The sequence below is a fragment of the Leopardus geoffroyi genome, chromosome A1, assembly GCF_018350155.1.
Source record: "Leopardus geoffroyi isolate Oge1 chromosome A1, O.geoffroyi_Oge1_pat1.0, whole genome shotgun sequence".
Classification (NCBI taxonomy): domain Eukaryota; kingdom Metazoa; phylum Chordata; class Mammalia; order Carnivora; family Felidae; genus Leopardus; species Leopardus geoffroyi.
The window spans coordinates 124,962,153-124,977,324 of NC_059326.1; the positions used below are offsets into that span (position 1 = coordinate 124,962,153).

The window sequence follows — 15,172 nt, forward strand, 5'->3', positions numbered from 1 at the left end:
TACACCAATCTGGCCTCACCAGGGATTTAATAATCCATAAAACTCATAAGTGTTAGGTACAATGGCACTGGGACTGTGCAGTGCAATGCACTAGCCGCTAGCTACACGGGCTTTTTGAGCACTTGAATTATAGCTAGTCCAAAATGATGTTTAAGATGCTCTGAAGTATAAAATACACATCAGATTTGAAAAATCTAGTACAAAAACAAATGGTAAAAGTTATCATTAGTAATATTCTATGTATTGGTTAAATATTGAAAGAGTAACACCTTATATATATTACGTAAAATAACACATTATTGTAATTAATTTCACTTGTTTCTTTTTAGTTTTTTTTAATGTGGCTACTAGAAAATTTTAAACTACATATATGACTTGGCATTTGTGGCTTGCGTTATATTTTATTAGACAGCACTGCTCTAGTAGATATCAATTTTGTATACCTATTTAGCAGTTTTCGTCCCAAAATAATGCAAATCAATTGCAAAGTGAAGGTGCAAATGTTGCAAAAGATGCAGAAGTTAACTAACCCATCGGAAGTGGCAGTGAACTTCTTAGCTCACATGTAAAGCCTTACCAGTGTAGGATTCAGCAAAGTTGAACCAGCAGACCACAAAGGAAGAGAAAAGGAACAGGGACAACAATTCAAAGAAAGGAAAGCAACAGAATATTACAGGAGGACCTTGAGAAAATGTATGAAGTCTTCAAATATTTTTTGCAAAACTAATAGTCATAAATAAACCACAAAGGTCAAATGAAAAAAGAATATCTCATCATACATCAAAAACAATAACCAATATAGCTCATTCAAAGAATTCAAAGAATCAGTGGTGTTGCAAATGTAGTATAATTTTCCTAACTGTGAGATAGATTAGTTTCGTAAGTTGTAGTTTTATTTTTAAATAGGAAAACCCAAATTATCTGTTTTTCATTATTTACTACAAAATTTAGTGTCTGATTTTAAGTACATGCAAATTTATGTAAAATATTTAGATGGCTGGTTAATAAAAAGGAATCATAAAAATGTATATGTTTATCTTTATAAGATACATATATCTTAATATCTTACTGTTTAAAGTTTATTTATTTATTTTGAGAGAGAGAGAGAGAGAGCTGGGGAGAGGCAGAGAGAGAGGGAGAAAGAGAATCCCAAGCAGTCTCCACCCTGCCGGCAGAGAGCTCAATGCCGAACTTGAACTCACAAACCATAAGATCATGACCTGAAGAGTCAAATGCTTAACTAAGCCACCCAGGCACCCCTTAAATATCTTATTTTAGCTTATACATAAATAACAGTATTTTGTTTTGTATGATTTGGGATTTCTTAACCAGTACGTGGCTGTGGGGCCCTGGTTTGTTGAGTGTGGGTTAACTATTTAGAGTTTCATGTATCTATGACACTTATCTCACTGCCTACAATTTTCACTTTTACTTTTTTAAAGCCAAGTGAGAACTGATAGATACCTGCTTTTCCAATCTTTTACAGTTAACACATCCACTACTAATTTCATAAAGACTTTTTTCAGGGTCTTACCTTCTTGCATTTTCCAAAGCATTTAACTTAGTTTTCATTGGAACAACGTTCCTTTTGCATTTGCATACCCATGTTTTATTAACAATCAATTTGATAGTATTTAAATTTCATAAGGACACTTATAACAGTATAATCAGGTTTGGGAACAAGTATGACAGATTTTCTTCGGGCCCACAACTCACCTGGAAGGAGAAGCATACAGGCACCGTGAGCATTCGTTGTGCTCTGGCATCCCTTTGAAAATGTCCTTTTAGGGGGCCAGTTATCCCATAAATGACAAGATTTCCTCACATGGAACATCTGGAAACAACTGGGAAGTATGGTATCTGGAAAGAACATGGAGAAACCAAATTCTAGCCCAGCTCTCCTGAAAGTACTCTGTACTAAATATATAAATATATATAAACCTCATAGAAAACAAGCTTTTCGTTCTATGCTGCACATTATATTCTTGCTCTTTATGTCTACATAAAAATAGATCTTACAAAAAAAGTATGGAAACACACACACAGATCTGAAAATTCTCTCAGAGTCAGCCTGAACAATAACTAATAAAAATATTTGCAGATGGGAATTTTTTATTTAATTTTGTAAATAAGAAAAATAACAAACAATATCTCCAGAGAAGAGGAAAACTCTCTGCATATGCATAGTAGATGCTAGGTGCTCAATAAATATGTGATGAATGACATACAGGCTGAAATATTTCTGCCAGTGCATACTAAATCAGCTCATTCTGATGTCAGTGATATTTATGCACAATCAAGAAACACACCAATATTAAGCTAGATTCTCCAAATGAATGTGTGTAGCAACCAAAGTGTGATAAAGGTTACCAAAGTTGTCATGGGATGAGTGAAATCATTGCAATACTTCTATCTGGGAAAGCATAGAACTAAAGGACTTGGAAATAGTACCTGAAGTTTTCAATGCACAAGCAACCTTCGAAGAGACACAAGACTCCTTTATGCCATTAAAGTAATCAAATTAAGGCACTTCAACATCAGGATCCAACAGTACCAAAACCAGAGCTGGAGTCCTACCATGTTTAAGATTGAGAAACTACAGTAGCAATCCCATGGGTTAAATTGTCCTTAAAGAAGACTTTGTATTAACATATTGCAGACAAAGAACATCCTTTGCAGTCAAGCACGTCCTTTGCTTATTTCTCTCTCCTCCCCCCTCTAAAAAAAAAAAAAAATCCATTTGTCAGTGCATAATGACAACCCAAATATTTACATAAAAGATCAAGGGCAAAATTCCTCAAAGCACCAAAAACTAGGCAAAAGACCAGTACTTGGGTTTCTCGGTGGTGGTGTGTGTTGAATGGACGAGGTCAGAGAAGTGGGGCTAGTTGATAGTGTTGCATTTGCTACAAATAAAGAGTTTTACTGGAATCCTCTTCTACTTTGCTACTATGGCCAAACTTTAAAATTGGAACGATTTTGAAAGGCTAATTACAGGTAACTCTGTGTGTGTGTGTGTGTGTGTGTGTGTGTACACAATTTTAAGGTTTTTCTGTCTAAATAGGAAAGAGGATAGTTTATCCTTTCAATTTGGGATTTGGTGGGTGTGGCAATCTGGGAAGATCTGGGAAACAACTAGTGTTTAGTTTGGATGATACACCTGGCTACCATTAAAAGAGCATATAATTATAGCCTAAATGTAGACTTTAAATTTTAACAGATTTATCTAAACTTTCAAAATTTGTACCGTTGAATATAACTATCTAAAACCATCCTATGGCAGATGTTGCAGTAGTATTCAAAACTGAGCTAATTTACACTGCCATTTTAAAAATCCCTCCAATATCACCACACTCCTAAGTTAACGTTTATACTCGGGAATGGGGCTTTCGTTTTTTCTAGTTTGGAGAAGTCAAGTGAATTGTTTTGTAGACAGTTCAGACTTCTATGAAGACTGACAAGACAGCGCTCTACTTTGTGTTAGTGAGGAACCCTCTCCCTCCCATCCCCCCACTCTATGTTTTAATTAACGTTTCACAAAAGAAATATAGAGGTGCAGGTCCCGGGTGGTGGGACGTTTCCCCTCACAAACATGCTCGAGGAAAAGAAGGGAGGGGAGAAATAAACGCCACACAGAAGATCTACTCGCCAGAAGAAAGGTCGAAAATCATTAACATGTAAATGGTACTTTTTCCATTCCAAGTCACCTTATCGCCGAGACTGCCCCAGGGACTGGAAGGGTTTGGAACGCCAAGTTAGGCAACTTGGGGACTGCAAGGGTCGGGGCGGAGGGAACCCAGACTGTGGCCAGACCCTCCTTGGAAGGACGTGCGGCTAGAGGCATCGGATTTAGAGGCGGGGCGGGGCACGGCCGGGGCGGGGGGGAGGAGGGACTGGCCGAGGATGATATTATCGAGCACTTTCCTGCACAGCCTAGCTTCCTTCCCCAAACTCGCTCTATGTGGTCCCGTAAACCGCTGCCCTTCCCCAAAACAGCGGAAGAAAAAATAAAGATGTATAAAGAGACACCCGCCCTCCGTGTCTCTCTCTAGGTGAGAGGGGTATCCTAAATCGGTGATGTCAGGTCGTGAACAAGATATTCCAGGAAACGCTGAAGTTTTATTTGTAGTTCGTGTTGCGGGGGGTGGGGGAGGAGGACAAAGGAAGAGAAAAACGTTAAAAAAAAAAAACAAAACTTATTCTTTTTGGTCCGCGGCTGCACGTCTGCTGAAAATTGAGTTTCTTTCGCTTTCCATCAAGCCGAGAACCCTGGCCGCCACCTGCGCGTCCCGCGCGGGGTGGGGGAGGGGGTTGGTCCTCGCCCGGGTTCCCCGACGACCACTGCAAAGGGCAGCGAGAATGACAAACCGCAAACTGTCTTGCCGGCATTTCCTTCAACGCACCACACACCTAAGTTTGAATTGAAACTCCCGTTGGCCGACCTCCCACCGAGCCAGGCCGAGATTGCGGCGGAGAGGAAGCTGCGCGCTGCCGCCACGGAGGCTCCTCCTCTCGCCGGTGCAGCCCGGGACTACCTGGCGGCTCGGGCAGGGGCGGGGGTTGGGTGCAGCACGCAAAGCTCAGGGCACCGTCGAGACTGCAACGTTACAGCCCACTTCGCAGGCCAGCGCGGGACGCCGGGAGCACAGCCTATTCCTTCCACCTGCTCCATGCCGTACCCTCCCCCTTCCCTGGCCGTGCCCGGTGAGCCTGCCAGACCGTCCAGGCCAAGCACCCGGCGGGCCGTGCTCACGCAGTTGGCGCAGGCAGCCCTACGCTAGCAGCGCAGCGCCCGCCGGTCCGCCCGCCCCCTGCACTCTCCCCGCCCCCTCCCTCCCTCGCAGGGGCCGAGCGAATGTAGCCCGCGAGAGAAAATGGCGGCGGCGGCGGGGAATCGCGCCTCGTCGTCGGGATTCCCGGGCGCCCGGGCGGCGAGCCCCGAGGCGGGTGGCGGTGGAGGTGCTCTCAAGGCTAGCAGCGCGCCCGCAGCAGCCACGGGGCTACTTCGGGAGGCGGGCAGCGGGGGCCGCGAGCGGGCTGACTGGCGGCGGCGGCAGCTGCGCAAAGTGCGGAGTGTGGAGCTGGACCAGCTGCCGGAGCCGCCGCTCTTCCTCGCCGCCTCACCGCCGTCCTCCTCCACTTCCCCGTCGCCGGAGCCCTCGGACACAGCGGCGGGCGGGAGCGGTTTCCAGCCTGTGGCCGTGCCGCAACCCCACGGAGCCACGAGCCGTGGCGGCGCCCACCCTCCGGAGCCCGCGGCCGCACCGGACAGCGGCGCTCCGAGCCCCGCGGGGGCCGAGTCCGGGGAGAAGCGGACGACCGCCGCCGAGCCGCCTCCTGCAGCGGCCCCAGCCGGGTGAGCTGCGTGGCCGGGGATGCGGCGGGGACTTGGGGGGCGGGCGAGGGCAATGAATGAACCCCGGACACCGCGCACTGCGTCCCGGCGCTCAGCGCAGCTAAGCTGCGCGCCGCTCGCCGGGATCTGAGCCCTCGGGCACCCCCTTTGACCCCTCCGGCGTCGGGCGGCGCCCCGGACCTGGCCTGCGGGACGAAACGGGGGCCCGGGGCGGGGACGTGCCGGAGAGTTTGTTATTGTTTGTAGACATGTGACAGGCGTGCGAGCCGCGCTGCAGGGATCCGTTGAGATAAGGTGTGGGGCCCCGGGCTGGCTTTGTGGGGCTCCGGAATCGGGACTCTTGGAGGACCCCCGGCGTGGGACCCTGGCGTTGCCCTCGGGGCTGGGCTGGGGGGCGGGCAGGAGCCTGTTGGCGGCGCCCCCAGACGAGAGTCCCGGGATCTCTGGGGTGAGGCCAGAGCCTGCAAACAAGCGGTGGTCAAAAAAAGGGGCGGGGTGGGTGGGAAGCCCAGCCCGAGGCCGGGTGGGGGGCCCGGGACGGAGGAGAACGCGGCGAGGTCCTCCCGGCCTTGACAGGCAGAGACCCTTAGCAGGTACCCGGGGCCCGTCCCGGACGGAGGCAGAACGACCACAGGGGCTCCTGGTGGAAGGCGCTGTAACGCCTGTCAAAGCGTTGTGGGCGGGCAGACTGCACACTCGGGGACTTGTAATATTTTTGGAGTTGGTTTTTCTCATTGCGTCTCTCAAGGGGCTCCACATGTTCTTGGGAATGCGGACAGCGCCACTGAGACTTGAGTGACTTCTGTTTGGAGTTTGAAATTGGCCTTTGAAGTTTGCATTTGGCGGAGTGGTCTAAGAGCCAGGACCGGATGTGTCAGCCATTCAGTTTCAAAGCAGTGGTGACTGCTCCCCGCAGCCTCTCTGGCGTGGCTGGGGACCGCGGCTCGGGTGCGGTGCTTCCTGCTCGGTGCAGCTGCGCGGGCCGCCCGCCTGACTGAGGGATTCCAGGGGTCACAGTGCGGTGGGCTTCGGCTCACATAGTCCTGTAGTGCCAATGCATTATGGTATGTGTAAGGTAACAGACTAGACGTTCTTGGCCTGACCCTTTCTTTGGCTACTGGAAATCTTTATGTTAAAGGAAATTATTTTAAGTGTGACAGCCGTAATCCATGTTTTTAGAAAATCTGACTAGTGTTTGCACAGCACAGTCTTGATGAGTATTTTGAGTTGCTGGAAATGTTTTTGTGATAGTTACCCATTGCCCTGTGGAGTTTCCTGACCTTTATTCTGAGTATTTTAAAGACTGTCTTAGATTTTTTTCCTTGTGAGACGAATCTGACAGTAGGAATCCTTGGTTTCGGTTATCTAAAGTTCTTTGGCACTTTTTTGAGCTTGATTATTTATTTAAAACCACAGTTCATTTATTACCAGGAAGTCGCGCCCCCCCCCCCAAAATTACCCTAAAAATTATGGTCAACACTGTGCCATGGCAATCTTGAAAGGAAAGGAGATGGCTGTGATAGTTTTCTGCGTGCACTTGTAAATATAACTTAGTTTTATGAGAATTAAGTTCCTCTACACTTTCCTGCTTCCGTGCAGATTGGAGTAAAAACTCAGTAGGATAATTCTTTGAAGGCAGTTGATACTACAAATGAGCTCCAGATAAAAATATTAAACCTTAAATTTGAGAAGTTAATTTTATCTGTTCTGACGAAAGCAACTTTTGAATACAGTAAATAATTTAGTACCAGCATTCTAGTCATTAAAGAGCTATGAATATAGAAGAGCAACCACTGTAAAAAATAATGTGTAGAAGTTGTTTAGTGTTGTCTCCACACAAAATAAGAGGACTAAGATGGAGGCAGGTAGAATTCAGAAACGGTAATTTATGCTTAATTTTTGCATTTCATAACGTAGGTATTTTTCCCTTCTTTGTTTAAGGAGTGGATTATAATTGTGCAGTGTGTGAAATAATGGGCTAATCAGCATAATCACTTTTTAAAAATGAATTTCACTAGCCAGAATGCTGTTTGTTCACCCTAAGTCATGCCTGCAAATTTCATTTACACCAAAATGTTGATTCCCTAAACTTTTGAAATATAGTGATTTTTCCTTTCAATTTCCTTCTCAGTGGGATTGAAATTCATTTGCATTTGTTGGTATAAATACTTTGAGTATAAAGAGTTCATTGAACTCTACATTTTACTTTTTTGACAGTTTCATTTGTACTTTCTGGAGGAAAATTTAGCCTTGAGATTTTGAAATATTTTTATGTTTTAGTAGTAAGGGTCTGGAGACCCCTTCTGTCTAAAGACCTATTGTATGTTTTAAAGAGAATCCTATGATTTTTAATTTCAGAATTTCCTTCAGGTTTTTGACCTTTGGATGTAGAAACTGGAAATGTAGAAAATATATTTGTGCAGTATAAATTATGTAAGTTATACTCATATTAAAAATAGAAAAGTTTAAGTCTGACCCTCTCCTTTAGGGTAATAATTGAAACCATGAAAGTTTTGTGCCTGAAAGTGGCACGCAAAGGTTTGGGATTTTAACTTACATTACAGAATTAGGAACTTTTTCTTCCTATTTATTGTCTTTGAAGAAAAATTGCAGTGTTATCCTCCATTGAACAGGCTGTTGTGAGTTTGGTAGTTATAATTACTCTATCCTATTTTTGTAACTGAAAAAACCCTAACTATCAATTTGCTGGCCCCATGAAAGAACAAGATATGCTGTACTTGTTAATGTTAGTTTTTGTTAAAACTAAAGCTATTTCATAGGCTGCTTTTATATCCTCATATAGCCCTCAGCTTTCACTTCCTTTTAGAAGCTACTGGGTTAAAAATATAATTTAGTGATTTTTTTACTAGAGGAGATACAGGAACATTATTACCTAAAAATAAGTTTTAAAAAATTAAGTTGACGATTTTACAAAACAGTAGAGGGAGTTACATAAGCTAACATATGTGAATTTGTAAGTTTTGTAATTATGAATTATCTCCAAACTCACTATTAAATCAAGTAAGAAAATTAATGCATTCTTCAAAGATTATCCTTATTAAATATAATTCTGAAAGAAAAATATCAGTTATAGTTGTTGCCAACTTTTGTTTTCTTTTCATATCTGATTTTGGCAGGGGTAACTGGTTAACCAACATTCCTTAATGTATGATTTCCAATACTCTTTAATAACCCCATTTTGTTAGATACAAAAACCAGGAAGTAGCCCTGTTCATTGGTACTGTTTCACCTCCTCATAGTGCCTCAAGTCTATGTTGCTTGTCTTAGAAAAATGGTCATTGACTTACTGACTTGAAGATTTCAAAATATAGAAAGAAAGGAGTGTTCTTTGTTTTCATCGAGTGCAAAATAACCAGCTACAGCTTGCCTAGGCTGTCTGCTCATCAGTCCTTGACACTGGCTGTGAACATTCCAGAAGAAGAAATAATGGGGTGGCAAGGCAGTTAATGGTGAATGGATTCCCCTGAGGGAAAATATGAGGCATTCAGAAGTGCTCTGAGTTAGAAAGCACGATTTTGCATTTGTAACCCATTTTCTTGGGTTGAGGGGTCTTTCTCTATAAAGGCAGTAGAAAAACGTGGTATGGAAAAGTAATAGTCTCCAGAGGCTGCTTATGAACTATACTATATTGCACCTCTAACCTTGGTAATGTTTTGATTATATCAGATACCAAGTATAGTCCTTAGACTTGGTGGTTTTCCTCAATCCTGGCCTCTTTTTATATCCTAAGTCAAAAGTTAGAGCTACTTAAAAATGTGAATGGGTAGAAGATAAATGTAAGCAAATGTTCAGTATTAGGAATAGATCCACATTGTCTCTAACAAATAATTGAAGAACATTTTTAACATGAAAGAAGTAATCAGGAACAGAATTAAAGTAAATGGTTTGTTGCACAACAGTGAGATTAGTCAGGTGATATGTAAGAGGATTTTAGCTATGGCTAAAACATGTTCATTGAGCATACAGATATGTTTGGATTCATTTTATGTAGTCACCTTTCTTCCCTTCTACGGGTCAGACAAGTTAGAGCCCTCCAAGGCTTTGTAATTTCTGTTTTCAAGAGGTGGAAACTTATAGGTGATGTTAAAGCCCTTTGATCCCATAACTAGAAGACAGAGCTCCGTCAGTCTGACTCCACAGTTCATTTCTTTCCACCATCTATGCTGCTTTTATTTTTTCAAATTAATAATTAAATTAATTGATAATTTTTAAGGAGGAAGTTACTCTGCAGGAGTCATAGTAAACATAATAGGTTTCCACTGAGTGCCATTGCCAATGTATTTGTCTCTTTATATGTATACTGCATAGTTTTCTGTAACCTGGCCTTGTATATGTAATATAAGTAGACTGAACTAGATCACCTTATTGTGTTAGGCACGAAAAATAATTGATTCATGTTGAGTTTTTCTTAGATTTCTTGATTTTTGCTGTATTAAATCGGAAGTGGAGGGAAGTGAAGCTGAAATTAAAATCACTCATTTATCTAAATCATCATACATGGAGAGAAACTTCCTTTCTAGCTGGACCTTGCTCCTTTGTTGTTGTTCTTTTTTTATTTCATTCATCCAACATTTAAGAATCTCTACAAGATGATAGTCTTTGTATTAGAGAAAAAGATCATTAATGCATGGTCTCTGTTTCTCTTGGTGGGTTCTAGTATGCATGTGTTAGCAGTACCATGTTAAGTGCTTTAAGAGAGATGTGAATTCAGAGAGACACCCAGATTAAAAATTAGTGTTCTGAATCTCATCCACAGCATTCCACACTGTATTCATGCAGTGAATATGATGGTACCTCCCTAACTTTCTCAGGAATTAGTTGGCCTTCCAGATTAGTAGTTAAGGGTGGTAGCTTTGTTTTACTTTCTGCAGGGCATTTGGTCTTTTTCCCCTTTCTTAGGACAGGTATATGCTGTAGTTTTTCCATTTCTACAGTAATGGAAAAAGGAAATCTAGATACAGATGAGTTTCAAACTGTTTCTGGCTATACTCTTAAGAGGAATATATACAGAACTGCAAGTTCAGATGTGATTTTTTTTTCTAGAAAGAGAAAATGGAGGTATGGGGAACAAGAAACTCAATATATGCCAATGGTGCTTTTAAACTTTAGTCTTAATTATTAGTAACAGCAACTCTGCTAGTTAAGAAAACAATATTGGGAAATGTAAATTATGCTCTATGGCATAAGATAATCAAGAAAATATCCTTGTCTTTATATACTCTATGGCATATCACAGTTGGTTTAGGTATGTTTGGTATGGAAGGGAGTTTTATTAGTGACGGAGTCCTTTGGAATACCAGTCTCGTTAGTTTAGTTTAATAGATTGACATGTCATAGAGTGCCAAGAATTGTTAAGTTCTTAATAACCACCAAGCATATATTTCTGAGAGTACAGTCTGTCACCTGGAAATCATTAATGAGGCCATCAGACCTCTTGAAGAATGGAGGAAGTCCCTGGAGCTTCCACAGTGCTGTAGTTAGTGCATTAACTAAGTTTATCACATGAAATATATTGAGTGTATGTGGAGTAAGGAGAGAGTAGACACTGGGTGGAGACTTTACTTTTGACAAATAGACGTGATCATTACTTTTTTGTTGTTGCCTAAATAAGTCATTTAACTGATATATTATCAAATAACCTTCAAACTGGTCTAACAGCATTCTGAATAGTAAATATCAGTTGTTAACAAATGCGGAACTCTGTCTTATTATTTATACCATTGCCCAGTACCTAGACTAGTGTCTGCTACCCATGAATGTTAGGTGCCCATAAATATTAGGATGGATTAATTTTCTCAAAGTGGTTATTTTTAAATTAGTGTATCTGAAGATTACAATAATTTACTTTGATGTGATTTTAATCATGGTCTAGCTTAAGGCAAGTTTTGAAGTCAAAAACTGTCTCTTAGGCGTGATATTTAGTAGCAATAGTTGGTGTTTAGCAATCACTGACCATATTGATTGATTTCATATTATGTATAACAAATTAATTAGTTTAATAGCTCAGTGTAGTTGCAAAGTAATTAGAGCCATGCTCAAAGTATCAAATATTGAGAAAATGAGTTTCTGATATTTCAAGTGGCTAGTTATTTGGACTGATGGATAATCCTCCTGATTATCTTCTTCACCCTGACAGTTCTTGCTTGGTGGCCCGTCATCACTCTCTTGAACATTAATATTAGAAGATCTTCAGGTTGATCCTAGGGCTTCTCTCATTTTGTCTTCTCCATCCCTACCCTCATTAATGCCTTGAGATCAATTATTGACTGTTCACAAATGATTGCCGAATTTCCTAACCATGACCTCTCCTGAACTCCAGACTTAACATCTAACTGTCTGTGTAACAGAGCCATACTCAGATATCTAAAATCAAATTCAGGACTTTCCCTATACCTTGTTCTACTAATACGTTCTCGGCTTATGGAATGGCAGAACCAGAACCTAGGAGTTATCCTTGACAGCTCCTTGTGTATAGTCCACCATCAGAGGCTGAGGATTTGACTGTTACCACATCCTTAAGCCAGGCTTCCATGATCCCTTATTTAGACTAATGTAGTAGCTTCCTGACTTGCCCCTGTATCCTGCTTTCTCCCTTCTAATCTGTTCTCCTTATTATATGGCCAGAGTGATTATTTTATTTTTATTTTTATTTTATTTTATTTTATTTTATTTTATTTTATTTATTTTATTTTATTTTATTTTATTTTATTTAAGTAGGCTCCATGCCCAGTGTGGAGCCCAATGCAGAACTTGAACTCAGGACCTTGAGATCAAGACTGGCTGAGATCAAGACTCACGCCCTTAACTGACTGAGCCACCCAGGTGCCCACAGAGTGATGACTTTAAAATGTTAATCTGATTATAACAATTTTCCTCTAGAAAAGTAAATAAGATTAAATATAAAAACTCTCAGAAGCTTTCTGTTTGGTTAAAAACAGAGAATCCTTAACATGCTCTACCCAGTCCCTGCCCTGTCTGGCCCTGCGCCTCTCCAGGCTGTCTCAGATCACACTTGCCCTTGTTCTTTGCTGGCTTGCCTTCTTTCATTTCCTCAAACTCAGCATTCCACCTCTCGCCATAGGGCTTTGGCATGTACTGCATGCTCCCTCTGCCGGGAACACTCTTCCCCAGTCCCAAGTCAGTACTTCCTTGTTCAAACCTTAGCTCACTGATACTTCCTCAGGGAAGCTTTTCTTCCCTGGTCTCTCAGACTGGCTTGTAGCACAGTGTCTCTCTACTGTCAGTGTTGTGATTTTACATTTGTTATCTCATTTGATGAATTGCTGCCTTCTCCGGAAGATTATAAGACCTGTGTGGGCAGTGCCTGTGCCTGGATGGGGACCCGGCACCTAGCAAATGCCTGGCCCAGAGTAGACCCCCAGAGTAAATATTTGTGGAATAAATGAGTAAGGATAATAATGGCAAGTTTAACCTAGTGGATCATCTGTTTGTCGCCTTTGGTCACAGTACCCTTGGACCTAGCTGAGACACGAATAAACAGCAAAAGCCTAGATGATTGTTGTTTCCAAGTTCTCAGTTTGTGATAGATTCATTGGGAGGTATATGGACTATTAGACATGCCAAGTGCCTTGACTGAGGTAGGACAGCTTAATGTGGCGTGGGGGAAATAGCTATATAGTAGTCCCTTACTCCCTTTCCCATGGTTTCACTTTCCGAGGTTTCAGTCGGCCGGCCGCAGTCTGATGATCCTCCTTCCTCCTTCTGACACTGTCATCACAAGTTCAGTAGTGCTACCCCTTCCCCACTCATGCTCTGTCTCTCTCTCTCTCTTTCTCTCAAAAATGAAGAAAAACATTAAAAAAAATTTTTTTAAAGGGTTGGGGGGGGGGCCTTGGATGGTTCAGTCAGTGGGTTAAGCATCCAAACTTGGCTCAGGTTATGATCTCACGGTTCATGCGTTCAAGTCCCGCGTTGGGCTCTGTGCTGACAGCTCAGAGCCTGGAGCCTGCTTCACATTCTGTGTCTGTGTATCTGTCTCTGTCTCTCTTTCTCACTCTCTCTTCCTCCACCCCCCACTCATGCTCCCTCTCTCAAAACTAAATAAAAACGTTAAAAATTTTTTTAAAAAAAGTTCAGTAGTAGCTTAACACTACGTCGCCAAGTCTACATCATTCACCTCACTTCATCTCATCAGATGGGCATTTTATCATGTTACATCATCACAAGAAGGCTGAGTACAGTACAATAAGACTTGGAGAGAAAGTGACCACGTTCACATAACTTTTATAAAATTATATTGTAATAATTGTTCTATTCTATCAGTTACTGTTACTCTTACAGTGCCTAATTTATAAATTTATCGTAGGTATGTACATATAGGAAAAAACATAATTTATGTAGGGTTCAGTACTATCTCTGGTTTTAGACATCCACTGGGGGTCTTGGAATGTGTTCCTAGTGGATAAGGGGAGACTGCTCTACTGCATGGTAATCTGTTGTAGGTAAGAAGAGCTTACTGTGTGTATGTAATTCTTTTGCACTTACTAGGGTACTGAAAATGTGTGTGTATGCATATTTATGTATATATGAATAAATATACACATAAAGGTGCCACGCATTAATATAATGATTCCTTTTTTTTCAAGTTCTCAAAATGTTATGTAAACTTAAGATATCGTTTTAAGGTTCTTGTCCCAATGTATTCATATGAATAAATATACTCATAAAGATGTTATGCATTAATGTAATTGTTCCTTTTTCACAAACTAGTAATGTAACGTAAACTTAAAATACCATTTCCAGGATTCTTGTCCGAATATAACCCTACTTGGTGTAAAATTTATTAAACTGTTTTTGATAGTAATTCAACTTGTAGTAAATAGAAGTTCACATTTGCACTAAAGAGATTTGCTAGGCAAATACTGTATGAGATTTCAGGAACCAAGAGCCCACGTAACAGAAAGAAAACATTTTAAAGTTTACTGATGGTAACTAAACCCAGCAGCCTCCCTTATCTAGAACATGGTTTAGCACTAAGATGTAGGGAAAAAAGGCTCTCAGCCGCCAAAGAGCCTGTAACAAAATCTGTCCTTTGAAGTTCTTTGATTTTACACTTAAGAGAGTTCCAAGGGCATTGGCTCAGGATTCACAGACACTTAAGATATTCTTGTTTTCTTGTCCATTTGGTGTCCCTAAAACACAGCAATCAAAAGCAGCCAATTAGAAGGAGTAGGAGTATGAGGGACAGGTTCCCTGATGGCAGCAATACTGGCAGAGAGATTTGACAGCCAGAGAGGGAGGGAGAGGAGGATGTCACAGCATTGCTGTTGGGGGACACCTGGTGTGGGAACATTCTGTTCCACATACCTGGATAGCTTCTCAGATTATGAATTTTTTGAATGACAAAACTTTCCACATTACTTCTTGAGCACCAATTTCCTTATTTGTAGAATGACTATGAAGAAGATTGTTTTTTATAATGGCGAGTGTGGCTCATCATAACAAAGTCGTGGTGTTTCTTTCTATTCAGCGAACGGAAATTAGAATGTTTATAATGTATTGAGTAAGATTTTCATTCAAGATAGTTGTAGCAGGTATTTTGATCCTTAAAGTGGTAAGCTTCTAAATTATCTAGAATAGGTAGTTACATAGCCCTGATGATACTAAATAATTGAAGAGCCCGTTAGAATTCCGTAAAATTGTATGCCACTCATTAGAAATGTCGTGTGGATTGTCTCTGTGGGAAAATCTTTTTTGTTCTATTTGTTGGCTTGAATCATATTCTACCCTGCAGTTTCTTTACGATACTTTTTAATCACTACCACTAGGGATATA

At 41.5% G+C, this 15,172-nt stretch overlaps 1 protein-coding gene across 2 annotated transcripts in view; it reads left to right on the forward strand.

The window, feature by feature from the left end:
- The first annotated feature begins 4,845 nt into the window (after positions 1-4,845).
- Positions 4,846-15,172, forward strand: part of MAP3K1 (mitogen-activated protein kinase kinase kinase 1) — an 83,029-nt gene continuing 72,702 nt past the window's right edge. The window contains exon 1 of one of the 2 annotated variants that reach the window (XM_045493622.1): positions 4,846-5,356. In XM_045493622.1, the coding sequence (XP_045349578.1) occupies positions 4,875-5,356 (482 nt within the window). In that variant the 5' untranslated portion in view covers positions 4,846-4,874. Of the gene's footprint in view, positions 5,357-5,926; positions 6,421-15,172 lie in introns of those variants that run through there. The other variant, XM_045493637.1, reaches the window with a different exon arrangement.